This window comes from Leucoraja erinacea, chromosome 24, assembly GCF_028641065.1.
Source record: "Leucoraja erinacea ecotype New England chromosome 24, Leri_hhj_1, whole genome shotgun sequence".
NCBI classification, from domain to species: domain Eukaryota; kingdom Metazoa; phylum Chordata; class Chondrichthyes; order Rajiformes; family Rajidae; genus Leucoraja; species Leucoraja erinaceus.
Window position 1 is genome coordinate 30,718,215 of NC_073400.1, and position 19,537 is coordinate 30,737,751.

General features: G+C 47.3%; 1 protein-coding gene across 1 annotated transcript; it reads right to left on the bottom strand.

Annotated features, from left to right (window-relative positions):
- Positions 1-4,102: 4,102 nt before the first annotated feature.
- Positions 4,103-17,255, bottom strand: LOC129708992 (pepsin A-like). Its single transcript, XM_055655121.1, has 9 exons — positions 17,197-17,255; positions 15,931-16,093; positions 13,026-13,143; positions 11,273-11,391; positions 9,481-9,680; positions 8,382-8,501; positions 6,574-6,718; positions 4,948-5,046; positions 4,103-4,249 (listed from the first exon to the last, which is right to left on the bottom strand). The coding sequence occupies exons 1-9, from the start codon at positions 17,253-17,255 to the stop codon at positions 4,103-4,105; spliced, it is 1,170 nt and encodes a 389-aa protein (XP_055511096.1).
- Between the last annotated feature and the right edge of the window lie 2,282 nt (positions 17,256-19,537).

Here is a 19,537-nt window from a genome sequence, read left to right on the forward strand (position 1 = left end):
ATTGTGCAAAAAACAAACAAACAAACTACAAAACAGAATGGAACACAATCGCATATTCACATATTACATATTTATGGCTTTAAATTGCAGCGGACTTCCTAGCGCCCGCCAGGGGCTCCAACATCAAGACCCGGGGGCAGGGCCTTACATCGCCCGGCGTGGCTTTCAGTGGCCGCGGACTTGCTAGCGCCCGCCGGGGCCTTTGACCTCGACTTCGGGAGAGGAATGGAGAGCAGGGGAGAGACAAGACTTTGCCTTCCATCACAGTAAGGAGGAGACTCACTGTGATGGATGTTTGTGTGGATTGTGTTGGTGTGTGTCTTGGTTCTTTTCTTGTACGGCTGCAGAAACCAAATTTCGTTTGAACCTCATGTGAGGTTCAAATGACAAATAAAAGGTATTGTATTGTATTGGGAGGGAGTGAAGAAAAATGAAAAAAAACCCAGCAATTTTAAAAAGACACCACACAACAGTAGAATGGTTCAGTAAAGCTCGTCCCTGGAGAAATAGGTGTTTACAGTCCTAATGGCCTCTATATGGGAAGAAACTCCTTCTCATCCTCTCTGTTCTCACAGCATGGCAACGGAGGCGTTTGCCTGCCTAACTCCAATACCTCTGTGTCCCCAAGTCAAACCAAAAGAGGTTTTGTTTAATTACCTTTCAAGACCCTCTGAAAGGTCGAACCAAATGAGTGCAAGGATTAACCATTTCATCGCAACGTGCTTCATCGCGCTGGTCTCAGGCAACGGACCTGCAATACCAGAGAACTTGTACCACCAGATTATTAAAGACCACAACACAATATGAAAGACCAGCCCTGTGCCAAGGTGCAGGGCAAATGAGGCAGGAATTAGTCAACAGCGTAACTGATAACGTTTGGACGTGTTCACGTAACTATTACAATGGGAACGTTTACCCACTCTATCAGTAGCATCTGAAACATGCTTTGTATAAGGGTTAGTCACTGGGCTGCACAATACCAGAGAGAGAGAGAGAGCGAGTTGTGTAACAGTTCCACCCAGTAAAATAATCAGGCAAAGTCTTGAGGAGATTAATTTTAAATAACTCCCCCCCCTCTCCCGTTCCCCCCCACCTCTCCCGTTCCTCTGCATTCCCCACCCCCCCACCCCCCCCACCCCCACCCCGTTGTGCCACCCTGTCTCCCATTACCTTTAGGAAGGAGATGATGATGAGGAGGAATTTCTTTAGCCAGAGGGTGGTGAATCTGTGGAATTCATTGCCACAGACGGCTGCGGAGGCCAAGTCAGTGGATATTTGTAATGTGGAGATAAGAAACATAGAAACATAGGAATCAGGTGCAGGAGTAGGCCATTCGGCCCTTCGTGGCCAGCAGGAGTAGGCCATTCAGCCCTTCGTTGCCAGCAGGAGTAGGCCATTCGGCCCTTTGTGGCCATTCAATATGATCACGGCTGATCATCCAAAATCAGTACCCCCGTTCCTGCTTTCTCCCCCATCCCCCTTGATTCCGTTAGCCCTAACGGCTAAATCTAACTCCCTCTTGAACACATCCAGTGGATTGGCCTCCGCTGCCTCCTGTGGTGGAGATTGACAGATTCTCGACTGGTTTAGATGTCAGGGATTACAGTTTGTGCCTAGAATAGATACAGGGGTAAAGATGGCGTGGGGTTTGCTGGTCTTCATAGGTCAGGGCATTGAGTTCAAGAGTCAGGAAGCCATGTTGCAGCTTTATCGGACGTTGGCCAGGCCACATTTGGGTTGTTGCACCCAGCTCTGGCCACCCCCCGTTACAGAGAAGGATGCAGAGGCTTTGGAGAGGATGCAGAGGAGGTTTGCCAGAATGGTGCCTGAATGACAGGGTGCTGGCTACAGAGGGTGGGTGGACAAAGTTGGACTGGCTGTTCATGTGCATATTAAATCTTGCCCTTCTCTCACCTCAAATCCATGTCCACACGGCTCTTGACTCTCCCACTGTGGGTAAAGGTCACTGGAAGAACATGCAAACTCCACCCAGACAGCACTCGAGGTCAGGTTTCCTCCGGGTGCTCCGGTTTCTTCCCACGTCCCATAGGCGTGCGGGTTTTCCGGCTAATCGACCCCTCTGTAAAATGCCCCCTAGTGTGTAGGGAGTGGATGAGAAAGGTGGATAACATAGAACTCGTCGTGTGAGCGGCTGATCGCTGGTCGGCGTGGAATCGAAGGGCATGTCTCCATGCTGTATCTCTAAACCAAACTCTAGACTACGTTTGACCCTGTTGTTTTACTTCCCTGTTAGATATCAGAAGGCAAAGAAACTCAATCTCGCCATGAGTCAACAATGCTCTAGAGACGAGGAAACGCTGCTGAACGCGAGAGTCTGGGACTAGAGGGCACAGCCTCAGAATTAAAGGACGTGCTTTAGGAAGGGGATGAGGAGAAGTATCTTCAGTCAGAGGGTGGTGAATCTGTGGAATTCGTTGCCACAGAAGACTGTGGAGGCCACGTCAGCGGATATATTTAAGGCACAGATAGACCTGGTTAGCGTCACTTATCAATAAATCTTGTAACGTCTTCAATGAAAGAATGGAGCGCCCCTAATGCAGTAGATAAATGTGAGGTTTTCCACTTTGGTAGCAAAAACAGGAAGTCAGATTACTATCTAAATAGGGTCAAGTTGGGAAAAGAGGAAGTACAACGGGATCTGGGGGTCCTTGTACATCAGTCTATGAAAGTAAGCATGCAGGTACAGCAGGCAGTGAAGAAAGCAAATGGCGTGTTGGCCTTTTTTAACAAGAGGAATCGAATATAGGAGCAAAGAGGTCCTTCTGCAGTTGTACAGAGCCCTAGTGAGACCACACCTGGAGTGTTGTGTGCGGTTTTGGTCCCCTAATTTGAGGAAGGACATTCTTGCTATTGAGGGCGGTGGAGGTGGGTTCTCTGGATGCTTTCAAGAGAGAGCTAGATAGGGTACTTAAAAATAGCGGAGTCAGGGGATATGGGGAGAAGGCAGGAACGGGGTACTGATTGGGGATGATCAGCCATGATCACATTGAATGGCGGTGCTGGCTCGAAGGGCCGAATGGCCTCTACTCCTGCACCTATTGTCTATTGACTCACTGAGTTCCTCCAGCACTTCTCCACAGATGCTGTGAAACCCGCTGAGTTACTCACCTATCCATGTTCTCCACAGATGCTGCCTGACCCGCTGAGTTACTCCAGCACTCTGTGAAACGTCACCTATCCATGTTCTCCACAGATGCTGCCTGACCCACTGAGTTATGGTGCAGCAGCATCTATGGAGCTAAGGAAATAGGCAACGTTTCGGGCCGAAACCCTTCTGGAAATAGGCAATGTTTCGGGCCGAAACCCAGAAGGGTTTCGGCCCGAAACGTTGCCTATTTCCTTAGCTCCATAGATGCTGCTGCACCCGCTGAGTTACTCCAGCACTCTGTGAAACGTCACCTATCCACGTTTCACCACAGATGCTGCCTGACCTGCTGAGTTACTCCAGGACTCTGTGTCTAACTTTAGTGCAATGCTTGCGTGAGTTGAGCCCCACCTCACACGTACAAACTGACATGAGGAAAGGAAACCAAAAGTCTGATAATATGCGTTTCATTATTCCATTTTATTGAAAATTTGCAGGCATTATTTAATAACAGATCTTTCACAGGAGAGAATAATACGCTGTGTAATTCCTAGATCACCTTTACATCCAAACTGAGCTGAATGCGCATGGCTTTAGATTGAATGATGGAAAGTCACAGCTGAACCAAGGACGAAATGCAAAAGAAATGCTGTAGAATCAGAGAGCAGAAATAATTATATAATATTAACTACCCATCTCCAGCCCAGCCCAACATTCATTCATGGCTGTGTTAAGATCCCATCCAGACGGCATCATTTCTTTTCCTTTTATCTTCCTGAAGCAATGAAGCTTCCCTTTAATTAAACCGCTGAGAAAATCGCCGCTGAACTCGAAGCTGTCAGCAGAGTATCTTCAGTATAGGACATCCGAGAGTGACATCTTGATCTTTGGTACTGGGTGGCATGGCGAGAGTTGCGGCTCTGGGGATCGCGAGATGGCTTCAGTCAAGTTGAATGGGGCTGGATCTTCAATGGGGGCGGGTGGTGGACGGAAGAGTTAAACGGCCTTGGCCAGACCCACGCGGTTGTTTCCACGGTCGAAGATGGAGTAGTACTCGCCAATGAAGACGTCGCCCAGAATCCAGAGGTTCGAGCCGGTGTCACCAAATCCGCTCATGCAGCTAACCTGGTTGTAGTAGGTGCTCTGGAGGAGAAGAAATAAATGAATGAATGAATCACTCAATGAGTGAATGGGTGAGTGAGTGAGTGAGTGAGTGAGTGAGTGAGTGAGTGAGTGAGTGAGTGAGTGAGTGAGTGAGTGAGTGAGTGAATATTTTGTTATCACATGTGCCAAGTCACAGTGATATTCTTCGTTTTGCTTTCTCAAGGTATGCAAAGAGTCGCTAGATAAAGGGCGCTGACTGACAACGTTACAAAGTATCCCATGCCAGGTCCTTTCATCCTCCGCACCCCCCCCCCCTCCCCGATCTCTCGGCTGTCCCCCCCACCCCCACACTGGGTCCCCCTTGCCCCGTGAGATGGAAAGCAATTCGCAACAGTCCACGGTCTACGCCTAGAGTGCCCGGTACAGCAGGAGATAGAGAAAGGAGACGAGGAGGATTTTTTTTAGCCAGAGGGTGGTGAATTCATTGCCACAGACGGCTGTGGAGGCCAAGTCAGTGGACATTTTTAAGGCGGAGGCCGACAGATTGTTGAATAGTGCGGGTGTCAGGGGTTATGGGGAGAATGGGGTTGAGAGGGAGAGATAGATCAGCCATGATTGGAGTGGACTTGATGGGCCTGTTCTGAGCCTAGAATTTATGAACCCGTAAACATATTTATGAACTCATTTAAGTCATCCTAGAAAAATCAACCAATACCATACAGAGTCCAATGACGTACCTTGAGTGCGTAGGCGCTAGCGGGAAGAGTGAAATCGTATCCATTGATGGTGAAGACCACATCAGGCATGCTGCTGAGATCATTGCAGTTTATGGAGTACTGGAAGACAAGGGCAACATTGTTCAGATCACAGACACAAAAAGCCGGGGTAACTCAGCGGGTCAGGCAGCATCTCGAGAGGGAAAGAAGAGGTGACGTTTCGTTGTCGAGACCCTTCTTTAGACTGAGAGTCAGGGGAGAGGGAAATGAGAGGTATGAAAAGGGTACAAAGGAAAAATGAATCAAAGGTGTGAAAAGGACAAATCAAAGCCAGCAACGATGATCAGGGAAAACGTGGAGCCCACAATGGTCCATTGTTGGCTGTGGGGAAGGTGCTAACGAATTGTAAAGACAGTGAAACTCAACATGACAACAATGAAACTAGTACGATGACTAGGGTGGGGGAGGGACGGAGAGAGAGAGGGAAAGCAAGGCAGACATGAAGTTAGAGAAGTCAATGTTCATACCGCTGGGCTGTAAGGAAATTGCCCAATGAAAATATGAGGCGCTGCTCCTCCAGATTATGTTGGGCCTCACTCTGACAGTGGAGGAGGCCCAGGACAGAAATGTCAGTGTGGGAATGGGAGGGGGAGTTAAAGTGTTTGGCCACTGGGAGATCACTTAGGCCAAGGTGTTCAGCAAAACGATTGCACTCCGTCATGTCTGAGGAAAGTCAACTAAAAACTAGAAAACCAAACTCTTAAGAAACTAAACTGATCTAAACTCAAGTAAACTATATAAACTAAACTAATCTAATCTAAACTCAACTCAACTCGCCTAAACTAGTCTAAACTCAAACTATGCTATACTAAACCAAACAAATCTAATTTAAACTAATCTATACTAATCTAATCTAAACATCGAAACTAAACTCATCTAAACTATAGAAAATTAATCTGAGCTAAACTAAACTGAACAATACTAAACTCTTACTAATCTAAACTAATCTATATTAAACTAATCTAAACTAATCAAAAATAAGCTATCTTAAACTAATCTAAACAAATTTAAACAATGCTAAAATATGCTAAACTAAACTAATATATACTATGCTAATGTGAATTAAATTATACTAAGCTATGCTAAATTAATCTGAACTATACTAAGGTAGACAAAAATGCTGGAGAAACTCAGAGGGTGAGGCAGCATCTATGGAACGAAGGAATAGGGTGACCTGAGGCAGCATCTATGGAGCGAAGGAATAGGTGACGTTTCGGGTCGAGACCCTTCTGGGTCTCGACACGAAACGTCACCTATTCCTTCGCTCCATAGATGCTTCCAGGTCTCGACCTGAAACGTCACATATTCCTTCGCTCCATAGACGCTGCCTCACCCGCTGAGTTTCTCCAGCATTTATGTCTACCTTCGATTCTTCCAGCATCTGCAGTTCTTTCTTAAACAATGCTAAGCTAATCCAAACCATGCTAAACTAAACTAAACAGAACTCTACTAAACTAATCGGAAGTAAACCAAAGCACGCTACACTAAACATCCAAACTAATTGAGTTGAATGGAGAGAACATGGTGCTGATCGTACAACACATTGGACGGTGCAGGTGAGTTCAGGTGAGTACAGGTGAATGGTACCTGGCCATAGGAACCAGGTGTGGCTCCGATTGCCTGTTGGATGTTGGTGATGGCGCTGGTGGGTCCAACAAGGAGGGAGGTGCCGGTATCTACAATGGCGGGGCAACCCTCGCTGCAAGCCACCACCTGCCCGTTGACAGTCACTCTGAGGGGAGAAACACACATTGACTTGGTCAACAACTGTCCAGATTATGGAGTGGTGAGTGCTGGAGAAACTCAGCGGGTGCAGCAGCATCTACGGAGCGGAGGAAATAGGCAACGTTTCGGGACGAAACCCTTCCGGGTTTCGGCCCGAAACGTTGCCTATTTCCAGAAGGGTTTCAGGCCAAAACGTCGCCTATTTCCTTCGCTCCATCGACGCTGCTGCACCCGCTGAGTTTCTCCAGCACTTTAGTCTACCTTCGATTTTCCAGCATCTGCAGTTCCTTCTTAAACATGGAGTCATGAGGGAACAGGGCCCTCGACCCAACTGGTCCCTGCCGACCAAGATGCCAAATCTACACTAGTCCCACTTGCCCTTATTTAGCCCATATCCCTCTAAATCAGGGGTGGGGAACATTTTCATATCGGAAGACCGCATTAAGTTAGCTGTAATCTAATAAGGCCGCATCTAAGAAACTTCAATTAGATATACTTCAAAATGTACATTGTTTTGTTAAAACAGACCCCGTGACTTAGAAGGGTTTCGGCCCGAAACGTTGCCTATTTCCTTCGCTCCATAGATGCTGCTGCACCCGCTGAGTTTCTCCAGCTTTTTTGTGTAACCCCCGTGACTTACTAATGTTTTAGTTGTGGACGTCAGTTGGGGAGGATTATTTAGTTGAATCTTTTTTTACTCTTTGGTATTTTAAATACGTTCATTTTAAGATTAAAATGAAAAATGGTAAAAGACAAACTAAAACATATTAATAAAAATAAAAGGATTTGTTCTACAAAATTTGGATTCATTCAAAAGGCCGCACTTAATGGCCTATAGGCCTCATGCAGCCTTAAGGCCGCAGGCTCCCCACCCCTGCTCCAAATCCTTCCTATCCATGTACCTGTCCAAGTGTCTTTTTAAAGGGGTTGGACAGGCTAGATGCAGGAAAATTGTTCCCGATGTTAGGGAAGTCCAGGACAAGGGGTCACAGCTTAAGGATCAGGGGGAAATCCTTTAAAACCGAGATGAGAAGAACTTTTTTCACACAGAGAGTGGTGAATCTCTGGAACTCTCTGCCACAGAGGGTAGTTGAGGCACAGTTCATTGGCTATATTTAAGAGGGAGTTAGATGTGGCCCTTGTGGCTAAGGGGATCAGGGGGTATGGAGAGAAGGCAGGTACGGGATACTGAGTTGGATGATCAGCCATGATCATATTGAATGGCGGTGCAGGCTCGAAGGGCCGAATGGCCTCTACTCCTGCACCTAATTTCTATGTTTCTATGTTTCTATGTAATGCCGTTATAGAACGTTAGATTTAGTTCAGAAATGGGAACAGGCCCTTCTGCCCACTGAATCCATGCTGACCAGTGATCAGCCGTCCACTAGTTCTATCCTACACACTGGGGGCCAATTAACCTACAAACCTGCACATCTTTGGAGTGTGGGAGGAAACCGGAGCACCCGGAGGAAACCCACGTGGTCACGGGGAGAACGTACAAACACTATACCGACAGCACCCATGGTCAGGATCGAACCAGGGTCTCTGGTGCTGTGAGGCAGCAATTCTACCGCTGCACCACCGGTTGATGTAGTTAATCTTTGAAGACCGATGGGTAGCGAGCGAACTACTCTCAACATTGTGTTGGTCAGAGATTTGCAAGCACGTACCTTTGGATCTCGATCTGCCAGTAAGCTTGATGTGTGACAGGTACCCAGTTGATTGAGCCTTGGTAGTGGCTGGGGTCAACTCCACCAAAAATGATTTCACTTCCAGACTCACCATCTCCTCTGCAAAACAATGGTTAGAATCATTATAGCCCAGAATCATCGAAAACACTCAAAGAACCAATGAATGAATGAATACTTTATTAGACAATAGACAATAGGTGCAGGAGTAGGCCATTCGGCCCATCGAGCCAGCACCGCCATTCAATGTGATCATGGCTGATCATCCCCAATCAGTATCCCGTTCCTGTCTTCTCCCCATATCCCCCTGACTCCGCTATCTTTAAGAGCCCTATCTAGCTCTCTCTTGAAAGTATCCAGAGAACCGGCCTCCACCGCACTCTGAGGCAGAGAATTCCACAGACTCACCACGCTCTGTGAGAAAAAGTGTTTCCTCGTCTCCGTTCTAAATGGCTTACCCCTTATTCTTAAACTGTGTGTGTGGCCCCTGGTTCTGGACTCCCCCAACATGGAGAACATGTTTCCTGCCTCCAGCGTGTCCAAACCCTTAACAATCTTATATGTTTCAATGAGATTCCTCTCATCCTTCTAAACTGGATGATCAGCCATGATCATATTGAATGGCGGTGCAGGCTCGAAGGGCCGAATGGCCTCTACTCCTGCACCTATTTTCTATGTTTCTATGAAAGCTAGGGCATAGGAAATAGGTAACGTTTCGGGCCGAACCCCTTCGGGATTCGGCCCGAAACGTTGCCTATTTCCTTCACTCCATAGCTACTGCTGCACTACTGAGTTGGATGATCAGCCATGATCATATTGAATGGCGGTGCAGGCTTGAAGGGCCGAATGGCCTCTACTCCTGCACCTATTTTCTATGTTTCTATAAGGTCATAGGTGATAGGAGCAGAATGAGGCCATTCAGCCCATCAAGGCTACTCCACCATTCAATCATGGCTGATCTACCTCTCCCTCCCGGCCCCATTCTCCTGCCTTCTCCCCGCCACCCCTGTCTATCCACGGCATTAAGGGCGCTCTGTTCAGTCATCGAAGGCGCGACAAGGTTTACGCGGGAGACGCTGACCTTGTCAAGTAGACGGAGAAGAGGGGCTCGGAGAGAAGATTCTGAGAGATCATGTTGTGTAGCACAGTGGTGGCACCCTCTGCGGAGAGAGACTGGTAGCCCATGCCCAAGATACCATCAAATTTGACATAGTTGAAGAATCCGCCAGGTTCAGTCAAACTTAAACCCAGTTCCTGGCCGCGGATGGTGATGTCAGCAACCTAGAAGGAACGAGATCAGGAGAATGTAATTGGAGTTATCCTGTATCCACCTTGTAGGAAGGAACTGCAGGTGCTGGTTTACACCCAAGACAGACTCAAAGCGCCGGAGTAACTCAGTGGGACACGTCTGGGGAAGGGATGATGCTGTCTGACCCGCTGAGTTACTCCAGCGTTTTGTGTCCATCTGTCCACCTCCCATTCGCCAGCATGGGCACAAAGTGCTGGCGACGCTCAGCGGGACAGGCGGCGTCTCTGGGGAGAAGGAGCGGGCGGGGGTTTCGGGTCGAGGCGTTGGTTTGACCGAAGGGTCTCAAACCGGAACGTCACCCGTTCCTTCTCCCCAGAGATGCTGCCCGGCCCGCTGGAGTTACGTCAGCGTTTTGTGTCTATCTATACTGTCCCTGTCCCACTTAAGAAACCTGAATGGAAACCTCTGGAGACTTTTTGGTGGGGCACAAAGTCTGCAGAGGTTTCCGTTCAGGTTTCCTCAGTGGGACAGGGGCATAAGGTAAACCGCTGCCAGTATATGTGACAATTGAATTGAATTGAATTGAATTAATTTTATTAGCCAAGTATGTACACATACAAGGAATTTGCCTCGATGCTCTGCTCGCAAGTAACAGCACGATATACATTAGACAATTAAAAATAAAACATCAAGATTGGATGAATAATTATACTTTATAAACTATGGACCTATCTCCAAAATTCTGATATTAGTAATCTATTTTATTTTTTAAGTTTTTCTCCCTCCCTTCTTTCAAAAAAATCTATTAAAAATCTATAAACAGGCGCTGTGTTAATATGTAATTGATAAACAAATTGCATTTTGGTTATGACCGGTGTGATGTGTGATGTCCGACCGGAAGGCATTGCAGAGGGTGGTGAAAATTGCCCAACACATCACCGGTTCCACGCTCCCCTCCATTGACTCTGTCCAAAGCAAGCGCTGTCTGCGGAGGGCGCTCAGCATCACCAAGGACTGCTCTCACCCCAACCATGGACTGTTTACCCTCCTACCATCCGGGAGGCGCTACAGGTCTCTCCGTTGCCGAACCAGCAGGTCGAGGAACAGCTTCTTTCCGGCGGCTGTCACTCTACTCAACAACGTACCTCGGTGACTGCCAATCACCCCCCCCCCCCCCCCCCGGACACTTATTATTATTTATTCAAATTGTTTGCTATGTCGCTCTTCAAGGGAGATGCTAAATGCATTTTGTTGTCTCTGTACTGTACACTGACAATGACAATTAAAATTGAATCTGAATCTGAATCTGAATCTGAATCTGAATCTGACATGTATATGCTTCTAATAAAACTATTAAAAAAAAAATAATAATAAAAATCATAATTTACACATATGAAGAATGAAATAAAATGCCAGATCAAAAGGAGGCTACAGACTTGTGGCTGTTGAGCTACTGCCCGTGGATTAAAAACTGTTTTGGTGTCCAGCTGTGGCGGCTTTGACAGTCCGGAGTTGCCTTCCAGAGGGAAGTGATTCAAAGAGTTTGTGGCCAGGGTGAGAGATGATCTGAAAACACTCTTGACTGAACTTTGGAGTGATGTGGTGAGGAGTGAAGTCTACTTACTCTCAGTGTGTCGTATCCCAATACTCCCGTCATGCTCCCAGTTCCGTATTGGATGGCAACGCGCTCGTTATTGGAACGGTAGGTCGAGGAGGAGGACGGCCTGAATCTCTTGTGGCTCACTGAAAAGAGACAGCAGTTTCTTCCGTTAAAATGGAAGAAAGGTTTCAGCACATTCACATAACACCGTGGGCGGCAAGGTAGATGTTGCTGCCTCACAGCGCCAGAGACGCGGGTTCGATCCTGACTTGCCTCCACCGACCTGTGGGTTTTCTCCAAGACCTTCGGCTTTCTCCCACACTCCAAAGACGTGCAGGTTTACAGGTTTATTGGCTTGGAGTAAATGTAAAATTGGCCCCAGTGTGTGTAGGGCAATATTAATGCACTGGTCGGCATTGAAACAGTGGGCCGAAGGGCCTGTTTCCGTGCTGTATCTCTAAACTAAACAAAAAATACAGACCCACACTCAATCAAAGTCTATTGCCAATGGTTTCCTGAAACCTCACTTCTAATTAAAGATGATTTTTGACACCACACCATCCTTGCTGGAACGAGCTGCCAGAGGAGGTCGCTGAGGCCGGCATGATAACAATATTTAAAACGACATTTAGGCAGGTACAAGGCTTAGAGGGTAAAGGGCCAAACGCAGGCAGGAGGGACTAGTGTCGATGGGATTTCTTAATCGGCAGACACAAAGTGCTGGGGTAACTCAGCGGGTCAGGCAGCATCTCTGGAGAACATGGATAGGTGACGGGACAGTCTGAAGAAGGGTCCTGACCCAAAACATCACCTATCCTTTTTCTCCAGAGATGCTGCCTGACCCGCTCAGTTACTCCAGCATTTTGTGTCTATCTTGGTTGAGTTGTGAGTTGCCCAAGTGGAATATGAGGTGCTGTTCCTCCAGTTTGGGTGTGGCCTCACTCTGACAGTGGAGGTGGCCCAGGATTGAAAGGTCAATGTGGGAATGGGAAGGGGAATTAGAATGTTTAGCAGCCAGGAAATCCAGCAGCCCTTGGCGGAGCTAGTGTAAGGAATTACAGAGGAATTAGTTTAGTTGTGAGTTGTGAGTCTGTGAAATTCTCTGCCTCAGAGGGCGGTGGAGGCCGGTTCTCTGGATACCTTCAAGAGAGAGCTAGATCGGGCTCTTAGAGATAGCGGAGTCAGGGGATATGGGGAGAAGGCAGGAGCGGGGGGGTACTGATTGTGGGCATAGGAAATAGGTAACGTTTCGGGCCGAACCCCTTCGGGATTCGGCCCGAAACGTTGCCTATTTCCTTCACTCCATAGATACTGCTGCACTACTGAGTTGGATGATCAGCCATGATCACTTTGAATGGCGGTGCTGGCTCGAAGGGCCGAATGGCCTACTCCTGCACCTATTGTCTATTTAGTTTTGAGATACAGTGCAGAAACAGGCTCTTCGGCCCACCGAGTCCGCGCCGACCAGCGATCCCCACACACCAACGCTATCCAACACTAGGGACAATTTACATTTATTCCAAGCCAATTAATCTAAAAAAATCTGTACATCTTTGGGGTGTGGGGGGAGGAAACCAAAGATCTTGGAGAAAACCCACGCAGGTCACGGGGAGAACGTACAAACTCCGTACAGACAGCACCCGTAGTCGGGATCGAACCCGGGTCTCTGGCGCTGCAAGTGCTGTAAGGCGGCAACTCTACCGCTGCGCCACCGTTAGGAATCGCAGGATGCGAGTAAAACTTAAAATATATCCAAGGGCAGGGAACGTTGACTTACTGCAGGGAGCGTCGCTGCAATAGACAGAGGGGACCCAGAGGTTGGATGAACCAGTGTCAAAGATGACGGTGAAGCTTTGTGGAGGATTACCAAGGCTGATTGTTCCATAATAAGACATCTGTCGGCAAAAAACACAAATAATATTTAGTTCAGATTCACAACATGGAAAGTCAACACGGGCCTTTCAGAGTCTGTGCATCAGCCCACCGAGGCCGCGCCGACCAGCGTTCCCACACCATCCCATTTTCTCGTCCACTCCCTACGCACTAGGGGCAATTTCACAGGGGGCCGATTCATCTACAAACCCCAATCATCTTTGGGATGTGGGAGGAAACCGGAGCAACCGGAGGAAACTGTGAAAACGTGCAAACTCCACACAGACAGCATCCGAAGTTTTTACACACTTTATGTCTTTATAAAGTGCGTCTTTAGACTCAAAAAGCAGATGCTGGAATCTTGTGCAGAATACAAAATGCTGGAGTAATGGCCCCTGTCCCACTTAGGAAACCTGAACGGAAACCCCTGGAGACTTTGCGCCCCGCCCAAGGTTTCCGTGCGGTTCCCGGAGGTTGCAGGTGGTTGCTGGAGGTTGCAGGTAGTGGAAGCAGGTAGGGAGACTGACACAAAGTCTCCAGAGGTTTCCGTTCAGGTTTCCTAAGTGGGGCAGGGGCATTACTCAGCGGGTCAGGCAGCATCTCTGGAGAACGGGGATAGGTGACGTTTCAGGTCGGGACCCTTCTTCAGACTGATTGGAGTGGGGAGGAGAAAGCTGGAAAAGAGAGGTGGGGGAAGGACAAAGGCTGAGGGGTGATAGGTGGATACGGGTGAGGATGGGGATCAGTAGATGGGTGGATAAAGGATCGAGAGGAACAGGAAACTAAAGGGCGCTAACAGGAGACTAAATTACACCATGTTTAATTTATCATTGTCACATGTACCGAGGTTCAGTGATTAGATATTTGTGCTCTCCAGCCAGTGAAAAAACTTCTGTGAAAGAAGGAACTGCAGATGTTGGTTTAAACTTTGTACAAGGCATTGGTGAGACCAAATCTGGAGTATGGTGTACAATTTTGGTCGCCCAATTATAGGAAGGATGTCAACAAAATAGAGAGAGTACAGAGGAGATTTACTAGAATGTTGCCTGGGTTTCAACAACTAAGTTACAGAGATAGGTTGAATAAGTTAGGTCTTTATTCTCTGGAGCGCAGAAGGTTAAGGGGGGACTTGATAGAGGTCTTTAAAATGATGAGAGGGATAGACAGAGTTGATGTGGACAAGCTTTTCCCTTTGAGAATAGGGAAGATTCAAACAAGAGGACATGACTTCAGAATTAAGGGACAGAAGTTTAGGGGTAATATGAGGGGGAACTTCTTTACTCAGAGAGTGGTAGCGGTGTGGAATGAGCTTCCAGTGGAAGTGGTGGAGGCAGGTTCATTGGTATCATTTAAAAATAAATTGGATAGGCATATGGATGAGAAGGGAATGGAGGGTTATGGTATGAGTGCAGGCAGGTGGGACTAAGGGAAAAAAAGTTGTTCGGCACGGCCTTGTAGGGCCGAGATGGCCTGTTTCCGTGCTGTAATTGTTATATGGTTATATGGTGAAACCGAAGTTGGAAACAAAACGCTGCCTGTCCCGCTGAGCTTTTTGTGTCTATCTTCAGTGAAAAGACTATTGTTGGTCGGTGTGGGCAAGTTGGGCCGAATGGCCTGTTTCCATGCTGTATAACTCCATGACTCTGTGACTAAACATGTTTACACAGTGGTCAAAGATTGTTAAGGATTTGGACACGCTAGAGGCAGGAAACATGTTCCAGATGTTGGGGGGAGTCCAGAGCCAGGGGCCACACACAGTTTAAGAATAAGGAGTAAGCCATTTAGAACGGAGGCGAGGAAACACTTTTTCTCACAGAGAGTGGTGAGTCTGTGGAATTCTCTGCCTCAAAGGGCGGTGGAGGCTGGTTCTCTGGATACTTTCAAGAGAGAGCTAGATAGGGCTCTTAAAGATAGGAGTCAGGGGATATGGGGAGAAGGCAGGAATGGGGTACTGTTTGGGGATGATCAGCCATGATCACATTGAATGGCGGTGCTGGCTCGAAGGGCCGAATGGCCTACTCCTGCACCTATTGTCTATTGTCTGTTGTCTATTGTCTATTGTCTATTGGACTGATACCAGATAAAGGGTACAACATTCAATGAGGTCCAATTAAAGATACTTCAAAGGTCTCCAGTGAGGTAGATGGGAGGTCAGGGCCACTCTCTAGTTGGTGAGAGGACAGTTCAGTTGCCTGAAAACATCTGGGAAGAATCAAACTGTCCCTGAATCTGGAGGTGTGCGTCTTCACACTTCTGTACCTCTTGCCGGATGGGAGAGGGGAGAAGAGGGAGTGAGACTGGTCCTTGATGATGCTGCTGGCCTTGCCGAGGCAGCGTGAGGTGTAGATGGAGTCAATGGAAGGGAGGTTGGTTTGTGTGTGTGATGGTCCGGGCTGCGTCCGCAACTCTCTGCAGAGAGGAAAAGGGTACAGTGTAGGGAGGAGCTGCAGATGCTGATAGACACAAAAATGCTGGAGTAACTCAGCGGGTCAGGCGGCATCCCTGGAGAGGAATGGGTGACGTTTCGGGCTGAGACCCTTCTTCAGACTGGGAGTCAGGGGAGATTATAGACAGTGATGTGGAGAGATATAGAACAAATGAATAAAAGATATGCAAAAAAACTAACGGTGATAAAGGATTGTTAGCTGTTTGCTGGGTGAGAACGAGAAGCTGGTGGGGGAGGAATGGAGAGAGCGGGGAGTGCAGGGATTACTTGAAGTTAGAGAAATCAATATTCATACCACTGGGCTGTAAGTAATGTGTGCTTTTTCCCATCACACTTCCACTTATAACAGTCGGGAATAACTTACGTCCAGGTAGTTGATCATAGGTTCTGTTGTTGACAGGGTTGCCACGCCGGTGAGGCCATCAAACTTTGCGCAGGGATCGGAATAATGTTCCCTCAGGAAGTCGTCCAGTAATCCCTGCTCCCGAAGAGCATCCCGGGCAGATTTCCCCTTAATCAAGGGAACCCTGTGAATGCGGGAAGAAAGTCGGAAATGTTATTCCCACACCCAGACTTCATCATGTTTACTGCAGAAAGTTGCGACCACTGCCAGTCCGTCACCGGCTCTGACCTCCCCACCGTCGAGGGGATCTATCGCAGTCGCTGCCTCAAAAAGGCAGCCAGCAACATCAAAGACCCACACACACTCATCTCTCCGTTGCCATCGGCAAGAAGGTACAGGATCCTGAAATGCGAATGGCTCGATTGTCATGAGGTCACATGCGATCCATGCAGGGCATATTTCCTAATGAATTAATATCTTGTCATCCTTGTTAATAAGGTGCAGAAACAGTCCCTTCGGCCCACCGAGTCCATACTGACCAGCGATCCTTGCACATTAATACTACCCTACACACACTAGGAACAATTTTTTTTAAACTTTATCCCAAGCCAATTAACCTGAAAACCTGTACATAGAAACATAGAAAATAGGTGCAGGAGTAGGCCATTCCGCCCTTCGAGCCTGCACCTCCATTCAATATGATCTTGGCTGATCATCCAACTCAGTATTCTGTACCTGCCTTCTCTCCATACCCCCTGATCCCTTTAGCCACAAGGGCCACATCTAACTCCCTCTTAAATATAGCCAATGAACTGTGGCCTCAACCACCTTCTGTGGAAGAGAATTTCATAGATTCACCACTTTCTGTGTGAAAAATGTTTTTCTCATCTCGGTCCTAAAAGACTTCCCCCTTATCCTTAAACTGTGACAACTAGTTCTGGACTTCCCCAACACCGGGAACAATCTTCCTGCATCTAGCCTGTCCAACCCCTTAAGAACTTTGTAAGTTTATATAAGATCCCCCCCTCAATCTTCTAAATTCTAGCGAGTACAAGCCGAGTCTATCCAGTCTACGCCGGAGGAAACCGAAGATCTCGGAGAAAACCCACGCAGGCCACGGGGGGAAAAGCGGATAGAGACAAGCACCCGTGGTCAGGATCAAACCCGGGTCTCAGGTGCTGCAAGGCAGTAGCTCTAGCACTAATGCAATGCTGCCCTAATCCAGGCATCATCCTGATAAACCTGGATTCTGTTCCATCTCCCATTCAAGGGTTAAGGTTGTCCTACCTGTAGATAATAGCATCAGAGAGCTGCAGGCAAACGAGAGCTAAGATCAGTGACTTCATGTTGAATCAGCTGGACTCTTTGCAGAATGTGAGGTCTGGCTTCTGAGCCACGATATTTATACCATAGGAACCCATGTCACATGGACACAGATTCCATCATTCAACATGAGGAGAGTCAATAGTAAAGTCCTCGTGATTCCTTTATCTCAAATATAATCTCTCTTATTAAGGAGAGACCTCAATGTGAATGATACAAGTTGGTTTGTAAGTAGGTTAAGTGGTGTGCAATTAAAGATAAGGTTTATCAAAGATAACACAATCAGAAATTGGATTAAAATTTCATATCAATAAATTAAAATTGGATTAAAATTTCATATCAATAAATGGCATATCATATCAAAAAACTGTGGTGAAAAACAATGACATGGAATTTTTACATATGCATTGGCAGATAAGTTGGATGTATTCTTAAACGGTTCGGCCAATGCGAATGTTCAAATCTCTTGTCCAGAGGACTACAGACTTAATGCGGGGAGCTAGTAAATGGGATGTTTGAGAAGGAACTGCAGATGCTGGTTTAAACCGAAGATAGACACAAAAAGCTGGAGTAACTCAGCGGGACAGGCAGCATCTCTGGAGAGAAGGGATGGGTGACGTTTCGGGTCAAGTCTGAAGAAGGGTCTCGACCCGAAACGTCACCCATTCCTTCGCTCCAGAGATGCTGCCTGTCCTGCTGAGTTGCTCCTGCTTTTTGAGTCTACCTTTAGTAAATGGGATGAGTGTAGATAGGTGCAATGGGCAGTATGGACATAGTGGGCCGGAAAGCCTGCTTCTCTGATGTATGACTCTATGCCTCTCCTGGATTGCCAAGGGTTTACTACATGGAGTCATACTGAAAGGAATCAGGCCCTTTGGCCCAACTTTCCCATGCCAACTAACATGCCCCATCTACACCAGTCCCACCTGCCAGCATTAGGCCCATATCCCTCTCAACCTGTCCTATCCATGTACATACCTGTCCAAATGTCATTTAAATATTGTTATTGGACCTACCTACCTCCTCTAGCAGTTTGTTCCATATTCCCACCATCCTCTATGTGGAAAACGTTGCCCCTCAGGCTCTTATTAAATCTTCAACCTCTGTCCTTAAACCTACGACCTCAGGTCCGTTGATATTCACCCAACCACAGGTGAACATCAAAGAACATCAAAGAGGAGGATGACAATTTTGGTGCCTTCCCCCACAGTGGGAAACGTTGATTCCACTGTGTGGGGATGTTTATCGTGTCCTGTGTTCTTTTTTCATTCGTATGGCTGTATGGTGACCCCAAATTTCACTGTACCAATTGGGGGAGTGCAGCGTAGGTTTACAAGGTTAATTCCCGGGATGGCGGGATTGTCATATGCTGAGAGAATGGAGCAGCTGGGCTTGTACACTCTGGAGTTTAGAAGGATGAGAGGTGATCTCATTGAAACATATAAGATTGTTAAGGGCTTGGACACGCTGGAGGCAGGAAACAGGTTCCCGATGTTGGGGGAGTCCAGAACCAGGGGCCACACAGTTTAAGAATAAGGGGTAAGCCATTTAGAACAGAGAAGAGGAAACACTTTTTCTCCGAGATCTCCAGGTTTCCCCCCACACTCCAAAAACGTCCAGGTTTCTAGGTCAATTGACTTGGTGTAATTGTAAGTGATCCCTAGTGTGTGTAGGGTAGTGTTAGTGTGCGGGGATCGCTGGTCAGCATGGACTCGGTGGGCCGAAGGGCCTGTTTTTTACGCTCTGTTTCTCGAAACTAAACACAGGAAGAAACGTTTAGATCTATTTTTCTAACATGTTCAAGAATAATTTACAGAGAAAGGTTGAACAAGTTAGGGCTTTATTCTTTGGAGCGCAGAAGGTTAAGGGGGGGACTTGATAGAGGTCTTTAAAATGGTGAGAGGGATAGACAGAGTTGACGTAGATAAGCTTTTCCCAATGAGAGTAGGGAAGATTCAAACAAGGGGACATGACTTGAGAATTAAGGGACTGAAGTTTAGGGGTAACATGAGGGGGAACTTCTTTACTCAGAGAGTGGTGGCTGTGTGGAATGAGCTTCCAGTGAAGGTGGTGGAGGCAGGTTTGTTTTTATCATTTAAAAATAAATTGGATAGTTATATGGACGGGAAGTGAATGGAAGGTTATGGTCTGAGCGCAGGTATATGGGACTAGGGGAGAATACGTGTTCGGCACGGACTAGGAGGGTCGAGATGGCCTGTTTCCGTGCTGTAATTGTTATATGGTTATAGGGTTATATGGTTAATAATGAAACGCTCTGAGAATACTGAACCAAACTGGATGGCGA

Coding starts and splice junctions, on each gene's coding strand:
- LOC129708992 (XM_055655121.1), bottom strand. CDS start 17,255: ATGAAGTCACTGATCTTAGCTCTCGTTTGCCTGCAGCTCTCTGATGCT. Junction 9,681..11,272: donor TGGGATACGACACACTGAGA/GTAAGTAGACTT, acceptor CGTTCCTTCTAG/GTTGCTGACATCACCATCCG. Junction 4,250..4,947: donor CTAGCGCCTACGCACTCAAG/GTACGTCATTGG, acceptor CTTCTCCTCCAG/AGCACCTACTACAACCAGGT.